Genomic DNA, 22,548 nt, shown 5'->3' with positions numbered 1-22,548 from the left:
TTCCATATAACTTATATTTACTGAACATCTAGAATATAACTTTACTTTGTCGTTGACATAAAACAATAGTCTAATTTTATTTAATAATCTATCCCCTGTAACTAAGGTACACGATTGCCTGTGTCTCCTTCAGGTAATTAAAACTCATTTAAGGAGATAGGGGCGATATTTGGGCAGTCGTCGGGTAGCTTCCGATTCTAGTTTTGACCAAGATCCTCAAGTATAAAACTAGTCCCTAACAATAACATTGTAATAATGTATGATATATTATTGAATCAATATAATTTTATCATAAATGTATTTTTATCTAGTGAGCATAAACAAGAATTTATTCGATTTTGTATTTAATGAATAATAGTGCAAATGGTTCCGTGTTTTAGATGAATGTTTCAAACCCTGCAAATAAATTAATAAATAAAAATCTTTGATTAACAAACCATATAAGTACTATATAAATTTAAAAAATATACCATAACTTACAATGGTTGTAGTTCACCTTTAATTGGAAACTCTTGTAAAGTTGCTGTTTAGTAATTTACTTTTGATATTACCTCTATTATTTATTTTTTAGACTTTGTACTTAATACTTATTATCCTAGTTTTTAAAGGTTTTTTGAAGTTATAAATAACTTCAAGCAATTTAAAGCAGATACTTTTAGTAACTATGTTTCCTCGTGTAAGTATAATATCATTTATTACTAATTATTAAGTTAACAGATATAAATTCAAAAATATCAATCATGTAATTTATTATTAATGTATAATGTATTTATTTAATTTTAAATAAATCAAATAATTAAGTGATATCAAACTAAGCAAATAAGCATAATATAATTTGTAAAAAATTATTCAATATATGTATATATTTTTAAGTTTTCATTATCAACCTATTTGTTTGTTTAATCTAGATTAATTTTTTTTTCTCCTATATTATATTTTACAATTGCAAGATTAAATAAATCTACCCAAATCATTTAAGTAGCTACATAAAAAAATTTCTTTCAAATCATAGTAATATTCCCAGGTTGGAACCTGTATCTCGTTAATAGCATTGATATTAGCACTATAGCGAGATTAAAAAATGCTAATGATTCTGAGTTTTTTGATAAAACCCTGACGTTTTAGGTATTTGAAATACTGGTTTTTGAAAACCTGTTCATTTTACTTTTTATTTATTTGTTTATGTTTATTGCTAAATTTTCTCAGCTTTTATTAGACCGATTTTACTTAATAATACATCAAAAGGTAGGACATTGGATCTAGTTGATGGCATAACCCTTAAATTTTGATAAAATATCCCATGTTAAATTGGGAAAATTCCCCAAAAAATTACAATTTTTTAAATCGTAAATTTCGTCATTTTTAAATCTTTATTATATAAAACCGCCATAACTTTATTAAAAATTGTTGACTGAAAACAAATTTTCTGTAAATATCTTAGGTATATTTTTTTGAAAATCTAACTCTTTACCTACCCACATTGAGAAATTGAATATATACAGGGTGGCCCACCACTCACTGACAACTTAAATAACTTTTGATCCAGTTAATATTTTTAGTTGATTTTTTTTTTAAATAATAGTTATACGTTAGGTCTATAGCTATATCTCAATAATTAATTTTTTTACATTTTATTAAAAATATTAATTATTTTTAAATTTTAAATAAAATGTAAAAAAAAAATCTAAGATAGCTATTTTGTAGAGTAGAATTTAAGAAAAATTTTAGTAAAAAAATATCTTATTAATATTCAGTAGTAAATATTCTGTAGCGTTTTGAAGTTTGTGAAATTTTGAATTTTCATGTACTATTTTACGGTATTAAACATTGAAATACGTATTGAGAAAAGGACAGAAGAAAACGCTATCTTTTCATGATTACTGTGTATACATATGATGATAATGTGTATACATTACAAACTTGGCATTAATACCATGATAAGAAATTAGATAAGGCAATTATTACTTATCACTCTCATTCAAAAGTATATTGAAAAGATAGCGTTTTCTTCTGTCCTTTTCTCAATACGTATTTCAATGTTTAATACCGTAAAATAATACATGAAAATTCAAATTTTCACAAACTTCAAAACGCTACAGAATATTTACTACTGAATATTAATAAGATATTTTTTTACTAAAATGTTTCTTAAATTCTACTCTACAAAATAGCTATCTTAGATTTTTTTTTTTACATTTTATTTAAAATTTAAAAATAAATAATATTTTTAATAAAATGTAAAAAATTAATTATTGAGATATAGCTATGGACCTAACGTATAACTATTATTTAAAAAAAAAATCAACTAAAAATATTCACTGGATCAAAAGTTATTTAAATTGTCAGTGCGTGGTGGGCCACTCTGTATATACTTTTACATGAAAAGTTAACTTTTGAAAATGTTCTGGAAATATTGCGTTCTTTAAACATGTTATATTTATAGACATAAAGGGGGGGCACTTAGCCTTCAAAAGTTACCGTAGCCTCTTCCACAAATTAAAAAATCTATATGTATTTTTATAAAAAAAATTTAGGGTGAGGGAAAAATCAATTCCTTTAAAATTTGTTCATAAATTTATATTCATATACTTATATTAAAGCTTATGTTACATACTATAAGTAAAAAGACAAAAAATTCCCGACACCTTATCATTTATGTGCTTAAGGCCGACGTAGTATAAAAAAAACGTGATTTTTAAAGTTCAAATCCTCAATTTTATATCTTCAACTTTATACTATTATTAATTTCTAAGAAATGTATGTATTAATACAAACTTTTTTTAAAGTACTTTATGCATGTCTTAAAATCTGATATACTTCTTTTTTAAATCTGACTATATCCCTCATTCACGAAGAGTAGTTAAAAACTTGAAAAATACGTATATTGGTTTTAAAGTGGGCATATTAAAAAATATTATAGGAACACTAATTAATAATATAAATTATAGATTATCCCATTTCGAGTGTATGCGGGGACAACAGGTGAGATGAAATAAAATAGTTAGAAACGAAGAAGACCTAAAGAAAAAAGTGTTTGATATCTGTCAAACAATTTGTATGGTAGCTATTTCACCAGTTCTGTGTACAGGCCTACCCAACACTTTTAGTGTTAACGGTATAGGCACATCATTACTCAACTCTAAGCTGGACTCGTGTATAAAGGAGAAAGATAGATACAAAGTAAGTATAGAGGAGAGAGTGTACAAAAGCAGAAAGAACACAATATGTAAATCGATGATCTAGTGGTAAAAATTGAAAGAGGGAAAAGAAAATGAGTTTTTAAAGACGACGTAGAATGTCGAATGAGACATAAATGATCTGTGGAATAGATGTGTTAGTTGTGTAAAGCATACTGCAAAGAAGATTGTTGACAAGAGTAGGAGTAGAATGCCAGGAAATAAGAAATCCTTGTGGTGGGATGAGGACGTTCAAAAAATCATAGAGAGTAAGAAAAAGCAGTTCAAAGTATAGCAAAAGAGCAAAATTAGAGAAGATTGGATGGAGTATAAACGCTTGTACAAAAAAGACAAATGTGCAGTAAGTAAGGCGAAGTTTAAGAGGTATGATAAGTTAGGAACAAAGGAATGAAAAAAAAGAAGTCTATAGACTTGCAAAAGTAAAAGAAAACTGGTCTAAATATTATTAAAATGTAAGGTGTATAAAAAGTAGATGATGAAGTAAAAAAAAAGTTGAAAGAGTTTTTTCAAAAAATACTGAATGTGGAGTATCCAAGAGAGACATTAAAGGATATCTTATGGAACAAGTGGCTGGTAGATTTAATTATTGAGAAAAAGGTAAGTGAGGCTGTCACATTAATGAAAATGAATATAGCAGTAGGACCAGATGAAATGCCAGTAGAAGTATGAAAAATATTAGGCGATGTTGGCATTGAAAAAACTTTTAAATAAAATCTTATTAGAAGGGAAAATTCTAAATAATTGGAGGAATAGTATTGTGGTCCCGATATTTATAGGTATAGGAGACATACAGGAGTGTGGAAGTTATAAAGGCATAAAACTTTAGAGTCATAGTATGAAAATTTGGGAAAAGGTAATAGATAAGAGAATAAGAAATGAGACATCGATATCTAAAAACCAGTTTGGTTTATTGCCTGGAATGTCAACAATGGAGCCATTTTTTTGCGTGAGACAACTGATAGAAAAGTTTAGGGGAAAGACAAAAAAGCTGTGTATGGTATTTATAGATTTGGAGAAAGCGTACGATAGAGTACCGAGAGAAGTTTTAAAGTGGGCATTAATGAGAAAAGGAGACCCAAAATGGTACATTTATATAATAGAGGTTATTTATTATGGCATTTTGTACTAGGATAATAAAATGTGGGGGATGTAACAGAAAGTCTTAGGTTAGTGCAGTAGGGAGTGCGCCAAGATTCTGTTTTAAACAATTACTTATTTTCTANTATTATGGCATTTTGTACTAGGATAATAAAATGTGGGGGATGTAACAGAAAGTCTTAGGTTAGTGCAGTAGGGAGTGCGCCAAAATTCTGTTTTAAACAATTACTTATTTTCTATAGTGATGGATGAAATTACTACATAAATACACGTAGAGGTGCCGTGGGGCATATTAGTAAGATAGAGTATATACTCTGTCTTACTCCTACTTATTCTTAAGCATTTTTCTTCAAGATCTGATCTCTACACCTCTAACCTTTGATTAATTTCCTCCCTATTTTTTCGTATTAATACTATATCGTCAGCGAACAACATGCACCACGGCATCTCTCCTTGTATTTCTCTAGTAATTTGTTGTCTTCGCATAAATCCGACATAGGATAATTCACCGAAGTTCTGTTCATGACACCTCATACTTATTGATAAAATTTTACACCGGTTTTCGACCTGACGCAACCTCATTAGTCGCATCTTACGACTGGCACAGGGGCTGTGGAAGTATTCTTATCCCTTATTCATAGTAAATATACAACTGCGTGAGTAAAAATTCGATTGATATATGGAAAACAACTTTATATCTAGAACGTTTAATACATTTTACGTTTGGTGTAGTGCCCTTTTATATTTTGGGAATTTAAGACACAATATATAAATATATGTATTCATAAATTGGAGGCTACATTTGAAATGAATTGTTTAAATAATGACGTGGCTTATTTTATAGAATAAAATAATACCATATTAGTTTATGAATTATTATTACAAAAAGTACAAAAATATTAAAATTTGACTTTTTGTATTAACAAAAAAATCAAAAGAATTAACAAATATATGCTATTTAATCTTACTACCTAGAATTTAATAAAACACCTGTTAATATAATTATATGTTTTATGATGATCCAATGAGTAAAATCAATAATATACATATATATTATATGCATATATATATAATAAAATAACTGTGGTATAGTTTTAATTTTCGATTTTAGTTAGATTATTATTTTGCGGTCTAATAAAAAAAATGTTGCTTTTACGATTTTTTTGTTTCTGTTCATTTTTAATTTGTATTCTGAAGTTTTCTAAAGCGTTTAACAATTTTAAAATGTATAAAGATACGTTAAAAAGTCTTTTTTCTAATGATGCGTGGAAAATTTTGAATGACGTGGAAAGTGTTGCTTTTTATGGTAGACATTACTTCTTAAAAAAAGCCCTTGAAAATAATGCCATCTTCAATAATTATAATTATCAAGTACGTACTGCTACTCTAGTACTTGGTTGTTCGTATGTTAAAGATTTGAAGACTATTTATTATATATTTGAACATTTTAGTAATCATTGTGAAAATCTATACTATCAACAAAATCTCGTAATATTAGGTTTCACTTGGACTAAAAAGTTATCAAAATTAATAAATAAAATATATTCATTACTTAAAATAATACAAGGCACAATACAAACTTTAGACATAATGCATATTAATCCATGGAACGAATATAAAGAACATGACATGTTATTCATTCGTTTGCTTTCTATTTTACAAAAGGACCATGAAGTTTTAAATAGTAACACTCTCTTAAATGATCATTCAATGATTACACAGGAATCATTTAATACTATAACTACTTTTTTAAAAGATAAGCAGTCTATTATATTAACTACTTAAAATTTGAAAGGTTTTACTCAATCACTCCTAGTGCCGTATTGGGGTTGAAATACGACAATTGTGGGTAGTTTTTTTATTTATGAGTTTAACTCAATACTCTTATTTTTAACGTTAAAATATGTAGAACCTTATTTATAGAACTTATTATTGCCCATAAAAAATGTATTTATATAATTTTTCATATATAAATTATACTTTTAGATATATAATAAAATATAATAAATTTCATGAAAACTTGACGTAATATTTTTACACAATTTATTTTATAAATTGTGTAAATATATAACCGAAGCGGTCTTGTTCACGGGCAGGTACAAGTTCACTCCTCCACGGCTCGCCGTGCTGGGGGTGGACGTCCCGCTCAGGGACTCCATGACGTATCTGGGCCTGGTCTTCGACAGACGTCTGATGTTCGGGCCGCACATTATTCATGCGGCCCAGCGGGCCCAGAAAGTCATGGACAGCCTGGCGGGGCTCATGCCCAATCTGGGAGGACCGAGGGAGATGCGGCGCAGACTCCTCGTCAGCGTCATTCACTCGGTCCTCCTGTACGGGTCCCCGGTCTGGGCGGATACCCTCGAGTATTCGCCCAGAAACAGCGAAGCCCTGNCGATCCGGACCGTGTCGGCTTACCGAACGGTCTCCGGAGTGGCGGCGGGAATACTGTCGTCACTGCCGCCCGCCGACCTGCTAGCCGCGGAACGGGCCGCCGGACATGAGCTCCGCCGAGAGCGCGGCCGACTCCTCGAACCCGAGGAANCGCGACCGACCCCTCGAACCCGAGGACCGGTTGGCGCTCCGGCGGACCACCATGCTCCGGTGGCGGGCTCGCCTCTCGGAGGAAACGACGAGAGGCGAGTGGACCAGGTCCCTCATAGGACCCGACCGCCTAGAGAAGTGGGTGGACCGGACACACGGTGATATATCANGCGAGTGGACCAGGTCCCTCATAGGACCCGACCGCCTGGAGAGGTGGGTGGCCCGGACACACGGTGAGATGTCTTACCGTCTCACGCAAGTGTTGTCCGGCCACGGCTGCTTCAACGAATACCTTCACGGTATTCGGAGGGCAGCCGCGCCGACGTGCGACCACTGCCAGGATCGCCCGGGAGAGGCAGACAACGCTCTGCACACCCTCTTCCGGTGCGAGGCGTGGGCCCAGGAACGGGACTCGCTGGAGTCCCGTCTGGGGTCCACGATCCGCGTCGGGTCCTTGGTGGACCTGATGTTGGGATGCCGGGAGGCGTGGAGGCTCGTCCAGGCGTTCGCCGAATCCGTCCTGAAAAGGAAAGAGGAAGCCGAACGCCTGAGGCAGCGCCAGCCGCGCCGCCCGGTGCAGGAGGACCTAAGGCGCTGGTTTAGACCGGCGCCTTAGGTATTCGTGTGTTTATGTTTACGTGTTTGTGAGTTATTTTATTCCCCCTTCGCAAAGTCCTGCCCCCACCTCCACGTGGTGCAACCCGGGCAACGGATCCCGACTTTTGGGATCCGGCTAACGGGGGAGGCCACACCACGTTGTGAATCAGCTCTTGATTAATTTCGGGCTGATTCACAACGTGGTGGTGTGAGTTATAGAGACGGCGTGGGCCGCCCTGAGGTAATACCTAACGGTAGTTCCGGGGCGGCCCACATGTAGGCCGGTCGTGATTGGAAAAAAAAAAAAAAAAGTTTTCCGAAGAGACACTGGACTGTTTCAACTTATGTTAATTCACGTATAACTATTTCTCCAGTAAAACTCAATATTCAATCTACCCAAGGTTAAAATCGAATTCAATATTCTTTTGATATTTTATGTAAACCCTGTAGCGAGGTGTAATATATTGAAATAATAAACACTTAATGTTTATTATTTCTTACTTAATGGCTGGATGAAGATGTGCTAAAAGAGTAGCGGTCGCAAGACTTTCTTTGCATGTGGTGAACGCTTTTTCTACCTCGGGAGTCCATTCTATCGGTTGGGAACCTTTTGTCTTCGGGCCTTTGAGAATACCGTGAAGTGGTGCTTGCAGGTCGGCAGCTTTGGGAATAAACCGGCGATAAAAATTTACCATTCCCAAAAACCGGCGTAATCCTTGCATAGATTTTGGCAATGGATACTGTCGTAGGGCGTCGACGCGTTCCGGTGGTAACCTAGAAATTTCACCTCAGGCGAACCTAATACACATTTTTGCGGGTTAACGACAACACCGTAGTCAGAAAGTCTCCCGAAAAGAGTGCGTAAATGCTGTTTGTGGTCCTCTTCCGATTTAGAGAATACCAAAATGTCATCAATATATGCATAACAGAAGTCCAACCCATTGGTAACTTCGTCTATGAAGCGTTGAAAAGTTTGTCCAGCATTTCGCAATCCGAATGTCATAAAAGGAAATTCGTAAAGTCCGAATGGAGTGGTAATGGCTGTTTTGCATATATCGTCCGGATTAACAGGTATTTGATGGTAAGCCTTTACCAGATCGATTGTGGAAAATAGCGTGCAATTAGCCAGGTTGTGCGAGAAATCATGTATGTGTCTGACTGGATAGGAGTCTGGTATAGTTCGGGCGTTCAGCGCGCGGTAATCACCGCAAGGACGCCAGCTGTTCTCCCCTTTCGGTGCTAAATGTAATGGTGAAGACCACGGACTGCTTGAAGGTCTAGCGGTACCTGCCTTGACCATTTCCGCGAATTCCTGTTTGGCGATTTTTAGTCTACCTGGAGCTAAGCGGCGTGGGCGGCAGGCTATTGGCTGACCAGGTGTCGTAAGAATGTGGTGCACTGTTTGATGTTTTATTGTCCTGGGCAATCCGGTGGGACGTGTGATGTCCGGAAATTCTGCGAGAAGTGCAGTCCAAGGGGAAGTGTTGGCAACTGATTTTATGCTGCATTGATTTACAGAGGAAACCTTACCATTCACAGCCAAGCCTGTGACACCATCAATAAGACGTTTGGTACGGAAATCCGGCAGCAAATGGTAGTATGCCATGAAGTCGGAACCAATGATAGGAGTACTCACGTCGGCGACAATAAAACTCCACGGGAAACTGCGTCGAAGTCCTAAATTCAAATTGAGATGGACCGTCCCGTAAGTTTTTATGGTACTGTTGTTGGCCGCGCTGAGGTCGTAATCGGTGGCATGGCGTTGTTCCCATAGTAGCTGTTGAGGGTAACAAGATAAGTCGGAACCGGAGTCGACTAAAAATTGGCGTTTTGTTATTTGATCTGTAACAAACAGGCGGCTGCTCGGGTTCGGACAGTCTGTTGCCGCCGCTACTGACTGTCGTTGGAGTTTTCCTGATACTTGCAGGGAGCCTTACATTTGGCAGCCTTTTCTCCATAAGTGCTATGATACCAACACCATCCTTTGCCGTTAGTCAGTTCCACGTTTGAACGGTTACGTGACCTAGAGCGGGAACGTTGCGGGCGTTTAGCACATAATTCGCTTACCTGTTTTGCGAGTGCTTCAATGGCGGCTAAAACATCGAGTTCCTTTTTATTGTTCGTCGTGGCAACAGCATGGACGAATTGCGAGGGGGCTGGCTGCACTTCAACAATTTTGTCAGCCAGCTCGGCTACCTTATCCAGAGGAAGCTCTGATTGTGCGGTTAAAATAGCTTGTGCATGTGATGGTAGACGGCGGAGCCAAAGTTGACGTAAAATATTGTCTTGTAATGTAGTAGTGCCGGCAAGGGAACGGAGATGTCGTAAGAACTGTGATGGCTTACGGTCACCTAGTTCTTCTTCATTGATGAGTTGCCGCACACGTTGTTCTTCTGAGATAGACAACCGTTCAACGAGTTTTGCGCGTAGATGTTTGTAGCGTTCAGTAGGCGGTGGGTTAGTAATAATATCCTCTACTTCGGCGGCGTAACGCGTATCAAGCTGAGCCACAACATAATTAAATTTTGTTTCCTCACTTGTTATTCCCGAGATTGCAAACTGCGAGTCAACCTGTGAGAACCATAAGCTCGGTCTTTCGAACCAGAAAGGTGGCAACTTGACGGCAACGCGATTCACTGAAGCTGTTGGATATTGCTGGGTTTGTAGTGCTGCAAGGCGAGCGTTTTCTTGGTGTAACTCCTCCAATTGATTGCGAAGTTCTTCGGCGTTCATACTTGTTATCGTCGAGGTCACCAATGTAGCGAGGTGTAATATATAGAAGTAATAAACACTTTTACGATTTAATAACAACTATACTATATTACAACGAACTAACAAATAACAGCGAGAGACGAAGCGCGTTTAAGACAGAGTGCGTAAGTGATTGACTGATCGATTGAATTACTGGAGCGACGATCTTGCCCTTAAATAGTCAGAGGAATCTTCTAGAGGCGGCGGCGGAACTCTCTAGAACATCCGACCGCCACAACCCTTTTTGTATATTTATGTGGTATGCTTTCCAATCTTCTATGTAGTATTTTATGGAATTTTTACAGTCATCCACTGAGTGATCTAGGGTAGGTACGATCTCGTGTTATTCCATTTCAAAAAACAGCTGAGATCAGGCTATTCGATCTACAAGTGGGGAGACAATTTTCAATTTTTGGCTAATTATTACAATATTTCAAATCCAACATACATTTGTATATCGTAGGTGGTTATGCCAACGTGAAATATTAAATAATACCGTTATCTTTATGAAAAGACCGCAATGATGTTTTCTACATATTTTCAAGCATTCAAATGATGACCTAGGTTTAATGTGACTATATTATAGATATGTGGTCTGGACTATTCATCGGTCCCGTAGAATAATGGGTCTATCACCCTCTTTACGTGGAACGTACTAGTCATTCCGTCTCCCTACCCCATCCTGAGGACCGATTTTTGGTCCATTTTCTCCCTTCTCTGCACAATTGTTTGTACCGCTCACACGAAAGCCTCCTTTGTCCACACTTCGACGTCAACGAGCATGAAGGTACAGATCTTAGCACGCAGAGGTATGTTGTTAACCTATAGTATGTGAACATATTACTCTATTTTACTGTTTGTTAAATTGGCGATATTATTGTATCTTTCTCTTCTCATGTATCAATTCATACTGCCCTTAACTCCCTTTCCCTTCTTTTTAACTCTATTAAAATAATATATTTTAATAATTTGTCTCAATGAAAAGCTAGTTAATAATTTTCACTAGAAAATGCTTATCACCCGTATCCCCCTTAATTACTCTTCATGGGATAAACATCCCCCTCTGATAGTGACACTTATTTAGGTCTCAAACTGGTTCCTAAGCTGATATTGCTTTCTCATTTTCGTTTGACTTTCTTGAAAGCTGCACGCTGGGCAAATTTCTTACACTGTATTACGGTATACAACCTGGGGCTAAAATTAATTATTTTCTTCAGTTTCTTATACCCATAAGTAATAACTTAATACATTTTTATCCGCATGCTTGGACAGCTGGTCTGCGGTAAAATTCAAAACTACTATGTTGATGTCACTTGATATCTTCTTCCATAACACATTAACCATTGATTCATTACCTTGTCTTTCTCAGAAATATCATTTATAATTACTCTAGACTTAGTTTAGGTTATAATCTGCTTCTCTACCATTTATTCCATCTTTCCTTAAACTCAATTCCCTTCTGTCCTCTATATGATAATGAAGCTCCATGCTTATTTACCCCTTTTTACTGTGAATTTCCTGGCCTACTAATTAACAGAAGACATATTCTATTTAGCCTCTTAGCCACACACAATATTAATCCTCTATCTGTAGGTAATATTCTTAACTTTATTATTATTATTTTATTATTATCCTATTAGTTCCATCATATCTTTCGTGATAAATACTGGCTTCGTTATTTAATTTCTAATTAATTATTTTTCTCCTTTACATTTTTTCTAATTAAAATTTAAAATTAATATTATTTTATATATATATTAAAATCNTAGTTGGGTCCTTAAAATTAATATTATTTTATATATATATTAAAATCTCTGTTAACAGTAATTTTAAATAATATTTTATTTCTCTCTATTTTAGACTATACTAATTATTATTGTATATCTGTTGTACCATTGTAATATAGTATTGTTATTATTATACTTCTTACTATTATTGTTTTATGACCCCAGAAAAATATTAAAGCGCCAACCCAATAACATATAGTACTGCTTAAGTGCTTTAAATATGTGAAGAGAGGTGTGAAGAAGTTAATAATATTTAAATTAAAATAACATAATATACAGAGTGATTTTTTTATCATAACCCAATCAATTACTTACAGAATATATATAATTTAAACATTGTTTTTTGGTTTTCTTTAGTTACACATTATTCTTGAATTATTAACTATTAACTATTTAAAAAATTTTATGTTCATCCTTTATGCCTTGTAAGGGTGTCAACTTTGTTTTTTTAAATGATAACACGTATTTTTAATTTAATAAAATGTTTGAGTTTTTAATTCAATAGTAAATGGCATTTAAATTTTTAATATAACTTTATTAGTTTATTAGATATAAACATTTAAAGTTTCAAATTTTTGAGTTAATATATACAGGGTGTTCAGTAAGTCAGGAAACGGGTATCTATTGTTCTCATTGTTACAAACAATGAGAACAATAGAAACCCGTTTCCTGACTTACTGAACACCCTGTATGTATAATACACATGGAATTGTAAATACAGGTAGCTAATTGGATTTTTATGACATTGCTGTCTCAGTCAAGGATTGTTTATTATCAATTATGATTATCAATAGATATACTTTCTGTATTGTCAGTTAGTGTATTTATAAACTCACAATAATTTGCCTTACTACAATTGATAATAACAATGCTGTGTACCTGCTAATATCAATGTTATAAAAAACCAATTAGCTACCTATATTTGTAATTCCTTGTGTATTATACTTGTATATTAATTCAAAAATTTGAAACTTTAAATGTTTATATCTAATAAACAAATTAAGTTATACTAAAAATTCAAATTCCATTTACTATTAAATTAAAAATCCAAACATTTTATTAAATTAAAAATATGTGTTCCCATTTAAAAAAAAAAAGTTGACACCCTTACAAGGCATAAAGGATGAACATCAAATTTTTTAAATAGTTAATAGTTAATAATTCAAGAATAATGTGTAACTAAAGAAAACCAAAAAAAATGTTTAAATTATTATTACTCTGTAAGTAATTAAATGGATTATGATAAAAAAATCTCCCTGTATAGATAAACATGTAAAAAAGTAATTGGGTCTGTTAATAAGTGCAAGATGTTTATGGGGTTTTATATTTATATATTTAAATCTAACAAAACAGATAATAACCCCCCGACCCGAAAATACTTTTTAATGGAACCCTATTAACGTTATCACTTAGTAATATTACCAACTAGTTATGTTATAAAATAGTCGATTATTTACAATTTCGACAGTTTATACAATTTTAATAATGAATTTTGCAGTAGTCCTAGAAGACTAAATTATTTTTTTAGTTCATAGCACATAATTGATTTTAAGTTCTTATATATAATAAATAACACAATTGTATTATTGTTTAGTCCTCATAAATAATTATAACTAACATAATTTTGACTATTTAGATAAAGATTTAAAAGTTACATCTGAAGATCCTAAAACGATAGAATTAATCGACTTTTTTGAAAAAGGTAAAAGGATTATTTAACGATTTGTAATAATCGTTTTTAACTATTGTAAATACTTTATCAACGTATTATTTGTATTGTTTATTTAGGATTGAACCCTGAAGTGTCATCAGAAGACATTTTAGAGCCAATGGACACTGATAAACACAAAATAACCACGTATAAATTTATATAAGTATACACTACTTATTTCTTCAATATAAAAATTAGTAAGAAATTTGATATTTTTTTTGCTCGTATTGAACATAAAAATTAAATATTTAATTAAATTTTTATTTATATATTTTTTATTAATCAAAAAATCATAAAATACTCACTTCAAACCAGTAAAAAGTTCTTGAAAAACCAAAATAATATAAATGAATTTATAAAAGTATTAAGAAAAATATATACATTGTCAATAGCTGTTTTAGCATCAATATTTGAACTTTTCTTTATTAGTGAATTATTTTATAAGAGCAATTCATTTATTTACTATAAAATTACTAATCTGCTACAATTTAACGTTATTGTGTTTACAATAATCTATGTAATTATATATTAATATAATGCTATTTTTTATCTAGGATCGAACCTTGATATATCACCAGGAAAAATTTTAGAACCAATAGACAATGACAAAAAAAATAACCATGTTTAATTTTTTATGAGTAAATATTACTTAGTTTGTTAATATAAAAATGAATGAGAAATGTTCTATTTGTTTCTATATATATTTATCAAATTAAAAATTCAATTAAATTTTCATTTATCTAAGTTTTATTTATTAAATCATCTTAAAATACTCACTTCAAACCAGTAAAAAGTTCTTGAAAAACAAAAATAATATAAAATATTATAAAAGTATGAAGAACAAATTGTCTAGTTTTAAAGTCAATTAACAAGAAAAATTATCATACTCCACCCTCCAATTCTGGTAGCTTTGCTATTAAAAAAAAAAAACTTAATAGATCTTTTTAGCTTTTATGTAAAGCTTAAAACATAGTTTAACTCTTACTGGACCGATTTTACTGAAATATGCATCAAAAGATGACAATATTATCATCAATAATGGTAATTATTACCATCATTCGTCGTGAATGGGAACAAAACCAGTACTACAATTTACTTTTAATGCATATAAAAATTTAAAGGGACTAATGCAATACTTTTCAAAACTGTTAGTTACTTATGAATGAATACACAGGATTTTCATCATAATCAAAAGTATTTACACATAAAAAAATTGTTATTGTGAAAGTTTATATATGATAAAAAAAAGTTGAATTTATTTACCATAACTTTTAACACAACTTGCAAGTTTGAAATTGACATCATTAAATAAAAAATATTTTGAGAATTAAAAAAACTTTATTGTTAAGATTAATATGCAGTCAGTAAATTTTATAATTACTATTAAGTAAATTATACAGTAAATTTATCAGAAAAACTCAATATTTTTTTTGTATTTTTCTTGTAAAAATAGGTCAAGTAAGAGATGAGAAAATAAATGAGAGCTAAAAAAAAAAATCACATAATAAAAAACTTTAATAAAAAATAAACTTTTATAAAAAAGTTCTAAAAATATTAAAAATTAAAAATTTAAAAACGAGAATTTTAACATAAAAATGGAATACGGTAGTCATTTTTACCATGAAGATAAAAGAAAGTCCGAATTAATTTTATTCTATAATAAAGTACATTACATTAACTTTAATTTAAGATATATAAAAATGTCAGTTTAGGAGGGGAAAGTACACAGACGATGCGGTCTCCCTCTTCAGGGCCAAAAATAAGCAGTGCTTCGGAGTGGCGGTGAACCAGGACATCCGAAATGCTTTCAACTCCATGCGATGGTCCTCGGAACGCTGGACGCGTTTCAGGTGCCACCGTACCTCGAACGGATGATCTGGTAGTACTTTAGTGATCGGCTTATCTCTTACGAGAATCCTCGGCCCGGAGAATCAGACCAGTAACAAGCGGTTCTTGGGTCTCTGCTGTGAAACATCGTGTACGACGCAAATAAATAAATAATAATCCTAGCACAGTAGGAACATAGTTGGGTCCAGTATAGATTATATCTGACAGTAATTAAAATCACTACCATAAAAACGCATTGATGCAAATCTGTTGATAGTGTTTAATTTTCAGAAATTGGTTGATTATTCTAAAAGTAAAATCAACTCCTATTTCTATCATTATTCCTAATTAGTATTTGATTTATAAGTGTAATTTATGAATAAACATCTATTAAAGCAATTTAATGTAGAATGGAATTGATATTTAATAATTAAGTATTGTAATTTTATCGGAGAATTCATAAAAAATACTAAAGTAGATCTTATTTTTATGACAAACGTGTATTAAAATTGAAGGGCTTCAGCCAGAACTTTTTAGATAATAATTTGTTGTTAATTATAAATAAATGGTCTGCAAAAAATTTTCATCAGTCAAAAACAAACTTTTATTATTCAAATTTTTGTGCTAATTTCAAATCAGCAATTATATGTTTTTCATCACCAATCATTATTGATATTATTACTAATTAGCTAAAAACTATAGGATATAACTATAAGGAAAATAGTTCTGAATATATCAATTGTATCATCAATTTAAACAAAAAAAGTTTCATAGAAATTATTAATATTTCTATTGAAATGATTTATTACGATAAATAAAAATAATTAAAAACACAAAAATTGTTTTAAAATTATAACAGATTTTGATTTTTAATATTTTAAATCAGTCCAAAATATCATTTTTAATCTATTTGATTTGGTATTTCAAAGATGATTTTTTTAAAGTTTATAATTAAAAAAAGTTGAATTTGTTACCATAACTTTTAGCTCAACTTCAAGTATGAAATCTGCATTATTAAATAGAAAATTTTATGAGAATAAAAAGAGTCCTGCACAGGGGGGCCGTGACACAGTGGTGACGTAGCATAGTTTGGTCAAGTATATTGATATCTGACTGTGATTAAAATCATTATTAAAGGAAATGTTTCGATGTAAATCTTTAGATAGTGTTTAATTTTAAAAAATTGGTGGATTATTCCAAAAGCTACATGATCTGCTAGTTCCTTATTAATAAATAATCTAGTTATTAGGTTTCCGTAAGGATCTACAATATTTTCAATTTCTAAAATATCACGTACTTTATAAATGTCTTCGTTTCGTGTATCCAAGACGTGGTCAAATTTTGTTTGTGGTCAATTTTAATTTAATTTATTCTCTTTTGTCTCCTTATCTAGTGGTCAGCGGCAAAAATAATGAATTTTTGGTATCGCTGTGTCAGAAAAAAGTTCATTCGCGCATTCTCTTGTACGACAAAATAAATAAATAGACATAACAAAAAAATTATAAACTAGTTTATAATCTTGACTAGTTTATACAAGAGTATTTAAGACGATTTAATAAATACAACATAGATAAACAAAATGTAATTAAAATTTTATTGAGATATATATATTAACATAGAAAAAAATAGGACATTTATCATTAGTTTTTATATTTACTGATGAGTAATGTTTATTTATAAAAAATTAAACATAGTTATTTTTTTTTTATCAATGTCCAGTGGTTCTAAAATGTCTTCTGTTGACACACCAGGGTTCAATCCTAAATAAACAATACAAATATTACGTCGATAAAGTATTTAAAATAGATAAAAACGATTATTACAAATCGTTAAATAGTCCTTTTACCTTGTTCCAAAAAGTCTATTAATTCTGGCGTTTTAGGATCTCCAGATGGAACTTCTAATTTATTATTAAAATAGTCAAAATTATGTTAGTTATAATTATTTATGAGGACCAAACAATAATACAATTGTGTTATTTATTATATATAAGAACTTAAAATCAATTATGTGCTATGAACTAAATAAAAATAATTTAGTCTTCTAGGACTACTGCAAAATTCATTCTTAAAATTGTATAAACTGACGAAATTGTTGATAATCGATTAGTTTATTACACAACTAGGTGATAATATTACTAAGTAATAACAATAAAAGGGTTATATTAAAAAGTATTTTCGGTCGGAGTGTCATTATGAGTTTTGTTAGGTTTAAATGTATAAATATAAAACTCCTTAAATATCTTGAACTTATTAACAGCCCCACATACTTTTTTCTTTATTTATTTTTTATTAAAAACGATTATTACAAGTCGTTAAATAATCCTTTTACCTTTTTCAAAAAAGTCGATTAATTCTATCGTTTTAGGATCTTCAGATGTAACTTTTAAATCTTTATCTAAATAGTCAAAATGATGTCAGTTAAAATAATTTATGAGGACTAAACAATTATACAATTTTGTTATTTATTATGTATAATGTGCTATGAACTGAGAAAATGACTTTGGTTAGTTAATTATTTTTTGTAAACCAAAGAAAATTTTAAATAAATAGTCAAAACTTTTAAATAGCAAGTACTTATAAAACTCATGAAATAAAAAAATGAATTTTAGCTACGATGAGAATCTGAGAAGGTATTTTTTATCTATTTATATACTTTTATTTTTGTTTCATATTACCATAAAATATGCTAATATGATTCGATATACAATTTTTACTATAAAATAAATTATCGATATTTTACCTTCTTGAAAAAAGTTTATTAGTTCTGGCGTTCTTGGATTTACATCTGGAACTTCTAATTCTTTATTACAGATTACTATAATTACAAGTTATTACATCGTTAAAATGATATTAGATTATATTACTTTTGAGAACAAAACAATATTATAATTTTGTTATTTGTTATATATTTGAATTTTAAATCAATAACGTGCTATGTGCCAAAAAATAATTTTGCTTAATTATTTTTTGAAATTTGAGAAATCTCTAGATAAAAATATATAAAAAATTAAATAGTTTGTACTTATAATACTCATGAAAAAAAAATTATAATTTTTTTCATTTATTTTTAAAAATAATTACATTTTGCTAATTTTTTCTTTTATTTCTCACTTTAAGCGATTTATTCGTTTTATACCATATAAAAAGGACTAAATTGAGTATAGCAATTAGATCATTTTTCTGAAACTAATTCAATATCTAATTTTTTGGTACATAATATCTTATTGATTTAATGTTTTCTTATTAAGAGTGATAATGTTAACCCTAACTTTATGTTCGAATTGAACCATAACTAAATTTTCATTTTATATCAAACTCTAACCAAACCAAAACTCTCATTATTAAATATCAAATTAACAAATTTAAGCCTTATTATATGCTAAAATGATATTTAATCATCTAATTTTTATTGAAATAGTCAAAATTATGTTAGTTAATATTACATACGAAGACTATAACTGTTAGGTACAGAAAGTCTTTAGCAAAGATCTTGTAGACCAGTTGTTAAAAACGTCGTTGATTATATTATATTGTATGGTAGCTAATCTCCAGCGTCTTGCTTTACTTACCCCCTTGCCCACCCAGCTCGGCAAATCAATGACCTTTGTGTCAATTTTCATCCGTGTACACTGTACAGTTCATTGTCGTTAGTCAGTCAGTTAATTGTTTTATGTATTATCTTTTCTTTTTTGTCGCAAGCGTCTTCGCTTGAATGATAAATTTTCTGGCCATTGTATGCCGTTATTTTTATATTTGTTTATTGTACCCTTGTGTTCAAAGTGTTCCACCAGTGATTGGGCCCTGACGATTACTAAATATCTTCATGCCAAAGTCTGTTCTCATCTGCCATTACGTGCCTGGATCTACTCTCTGACTCTAGATACTCAGATGTTCGACACCATTAACACAAGATCTCATACAGTCCACTCGTCACTATCAAGAAACTTCATCTATTCAGCTTAGTTTATATTATTTTTTAATGTTATTCATTATTTGTTTTAATTGAGTTTAATTATTTTGTTTTATGCCGCTTCGACGGCCATTAGTATTTAACGGCCCCCGTTACCCCTTAATTTAAGATACTCATTGAAGAACTTCTAATATGTGTGGTTATTTGTTATTTAATTATAATTAATAATTACAATAATTATTGTCTATTCTCATTACTTATTGGATGTACAGTTAGCCGTCATCCTCCCAGGTGACCCTTCTCCCACTACAATAATAGCGATTTAAACATGCTTAAGGTAAAACGGCATTCTAGTGCGGTGCACAATTAGACATACTACGGTCTAGCAGCCTCTTACAAAACAATAACAATTATACAATATTGCTATTTATTATATATAAGAACTTGTAATAATGTGCGATGAACTGAGAAAATGATTCTGGTTAGCTAATTATTTTTTGAAATATGAAGAAAATTCTAAATAAAAATATAAAATCCTTAAATATATTGTACATAAAAAACTCATGAAAAAAAATTACATTTTTTTCCTGTATCTATTTTTAGTTTTATTTCATATTACCATAAAATATGCTAATATGATTCATTATACAATTTTTATTATAAAATAAATTGTATTTAAAATATTTTACCTCCTGGAAAGAAGTTTATTGTTTCTGGCATTCCAGGATTTTCAACCGGAACTTCTAATTCTTCATTACTGATTGCTATAGTTACAAATTGTTATCAAATATAATTAGCAAGTATTAATTGTAAATTACAAAATTTTAAAATTATTATATACTAAAATGATTTTTAAGCAATTAAATAAAATAAATAATTATTTTGTACGATTTTAATAATAGTTTCAGTTGATATTTTCGTTTTTTATTTTTTATATTCAATATAAAATTATTAAAGAGACCATCTACGACCACATATAATTTTTTTCACTCAATTTTTGAAAAGGTTTCCGAAAGTCTAACAAGCCGAAAAATCTATCAAATTAACGCTTTTTAAGAATACTTTTTGATGTAAATTAGTAATACATTCCAACGTTATTTTCTATGAGTTGTTTGATTTTAAAATGCATTACTTTTACTAAATTTAACATATTTTACGTATATCTACCAATTCTACATATCGTCACAAATGAATCATCATGACCAATAAAAAAAATCAAATAATATAATATATCAACATATGAATTCGATTTTTAGAAATTAACGATTTTGCTTGAACCACTTAATTAATCAAAAATTATAAGAAATGAACATAAAAAAATATTTATGATTTATAAATTGAAAAACATGTACATAATAAAACCAAAAACCAAAAAACAAAAGAAAACATTACTTTTATTTTTCGATTAATTAAGTGATTCATGATAAATTATTCTCTTGGTATTTATACAATAGCTTACTTAATTTAGTATCTTCCTTAGATTCATTATGTATTAGTGCTGTCATCTCATCGATAAATGCATGATTTATATTATTATCTAAAATTATCAAAAGAAATTAATCATTATTATTTAAAATGAAATCATATACAAATACTTAAAATTAAAATTATATTAATTTAAGACTAAAAAATATTTAAAATATTTCACTTAAAAAGCAAAAATTGAAATTTAAGAATCATGCATTATTTTTACTAAATTTAACATATTTTACAATTGGTCTCAATGTATTAAGTAGTATATCTATCAATTCTACATATCGCCATTTAAGAATCATCATGACCAATCACAAAAATCGAATAATATAATATATCAAAACATAAATTCGATTTTTGTAAATTAACGATTTACCTTGCNATGCCAAGTTTGTAATGTTTATACAGAGGCAATCATTTACCTAAAACCACTTAATTAATCGAAAATTACTTTATAAGAGATGAACATAAAAAATAATTTATGATTCATAAATTGATAAGAACTTGTGCCTAAATAACATCAANAATTGATAAGAACTTGTGTCTAAATAACATCAAAACACAAAAGAATATAATATTTTTATTTTTCAATTAATTAATTTTTTCATGATTAATCATTCACTCTTAATATTCATAAAATAGCTTACTTAATTTAGTATACTCATTAGATTCATTTTGTATTAGTGCAATCATCTCTTCGGGAAATGTATAATTTGGTTTAATATCTACAACTATCAAAAGAAATTGATCATTATTATTTTAAAAAAATCCTATAATAATGTCTAAAATTAAAATTATATTAATTTAACACTAAAAAAAATTCTAAAAATATTTTGCTCAAAAAGACAAAAAAATTACTAAAAAGTCGTGGATACTTAATCGGAAACAATATTATAGCATTTTTGTTAAACATTAGCATTAATACAATTTTAATTTTAAATAATATTAGTCACAAATGATCAATTTTTATTATATTTATACAAAGACACTTCGTTGGATATTCTTGATTTCCAATTTCTTTTTCAAATAGCTTAATTTATCAAAAATTAATTATGGAGTAATGAAATCAACCAGTAATAAACAAAAACAAATAAATAGTACAAAACTCCTTAAAGTATTATATACTAGTGAAATATAAAATATTAAAAAAAAAAAAATGATAATACGTTGTTCAAATTTATAGTTATAATTCGAATAGAATTATCATGATAACATTTAAATAAAAAACTATTTAAAATTCTTTGTTAGCAAATAAAATTTAATTTAATTAATAATAACTTGGTTAATTTTTTGAAATTATTTTTCTCAATAGACTTCAATTAAAAGTAAATATATATATAAATTTAATGAAAAATAAGATATTTTAGAATAAACAAAAAATATATATAATTTGAATACCAAAATAGCATTTTTTAACTACGCACCTAGCTTTTTCCACATATAAGGTAAGGTGTCAGGACAACATGTTCTTTTATAGTTAAGTATATTATATAAACTTTAATTTAAGATTAAATAAAAATGTCAGTATTTCTGAAACATTTTTAAAAATTAAGTTGAAAAAGATGACTTTTATAAAAAAGTTGAATTTCTTTCTATTGGCTAGTAAAGTGTCAGATTTTCAAAAAAAATATGTCGATTAAAAGGAAATACT

At 30.1% G+C, this 22,548-nt stretch overlaps 2 protein-coding genes across 11 annotated transcripts in view; both read right to left on the bottom strand.

The window, feature by feature from the left end:
• Positions 1-7,933: 7,933 nt before the first annotated feature.
• LOC126907182 (uncharacterized) lies at positions 7,934-10,169 on the bottom strand. The gene is made up of 3 exons (XM_050688289.1): positions 9,335-10,169; positions 8,375-9,251; positions 7,934-8,210 (listed from the first exon to the last, which is right to left on the bottom strand). Exons 1-3 carry the CDS (start codon positions 10,167-10,169, stop codon positions 7,934-7,936), a joined length of 1,989 nt encoding a protein of 662 aa, XP_050544246.1.
• Positions 10,170-17,083: 6,914 nt separating this feature from the next.
• The window catches only part of LOC126908461 (uncharacterized), a 47,197-nt gene continuing 41,732 nt past the window's right edge, over positions 17,084-22,548 (bottom strand). For 5 of the 10 annotated variants that reach the window (XM_050690544.1, XM_050690548.1, XM_050690547.1 and 2 more), the window contains 5 exons: positions 20,114-20,188; positions 18,255-18,329; positions 17,844-17,909; positions 17,359-17,412; positions 17,084-17,272 (listed from right to left, as the gene is read on the bottom strand). In XM_050690544.1, coding sequence (XP_050546501.1) covers positions 17,187-17,272; positions 17,359-17,412; positions 17,844-17,909; positions 18,255-18,329; positions 20,114-20,188 — 356 coding nt within the window. In that variant the 3' untranslated portion in view covers positions 17,084-17,186. Of the gene's footprint in view, positions 17,273-17,358; positions 17,413-17,843; positions 17,910-18,254; positions 18,330-20,113; positions 20,189-20,883; positions 20,962-21,544; positions 21,629-22,548 lie in introns of all 10 variants that reach the window. The other 5 variants (XM_050690549.1, XM_050690550.1, XM_050690553.1 and 2 more) reach the window with 3 other exon arrangements.

The sequence above is a fragment of the Daktulosphaira vitifoliae genome, unplaced genomic scaffold (genome assembly GCF_025091365.1).
Source record: "Daktulosphaira vitifoliae isolate Bord-2020 unplaced genomic scaffold, ASM2509136v1 Scaffold_5, whole genome shotgun sequence".
Lineage (NCBI taxonomy): Eukaryota > Metazoa > Arthropoda > Insecta > Hemiptera > Phylloxeridae > Daktulosphaira > Daktulosphaira vitifoliae.
This window is presented reverse-complemented; position numbering and strand designations above follow the sequence as displayed.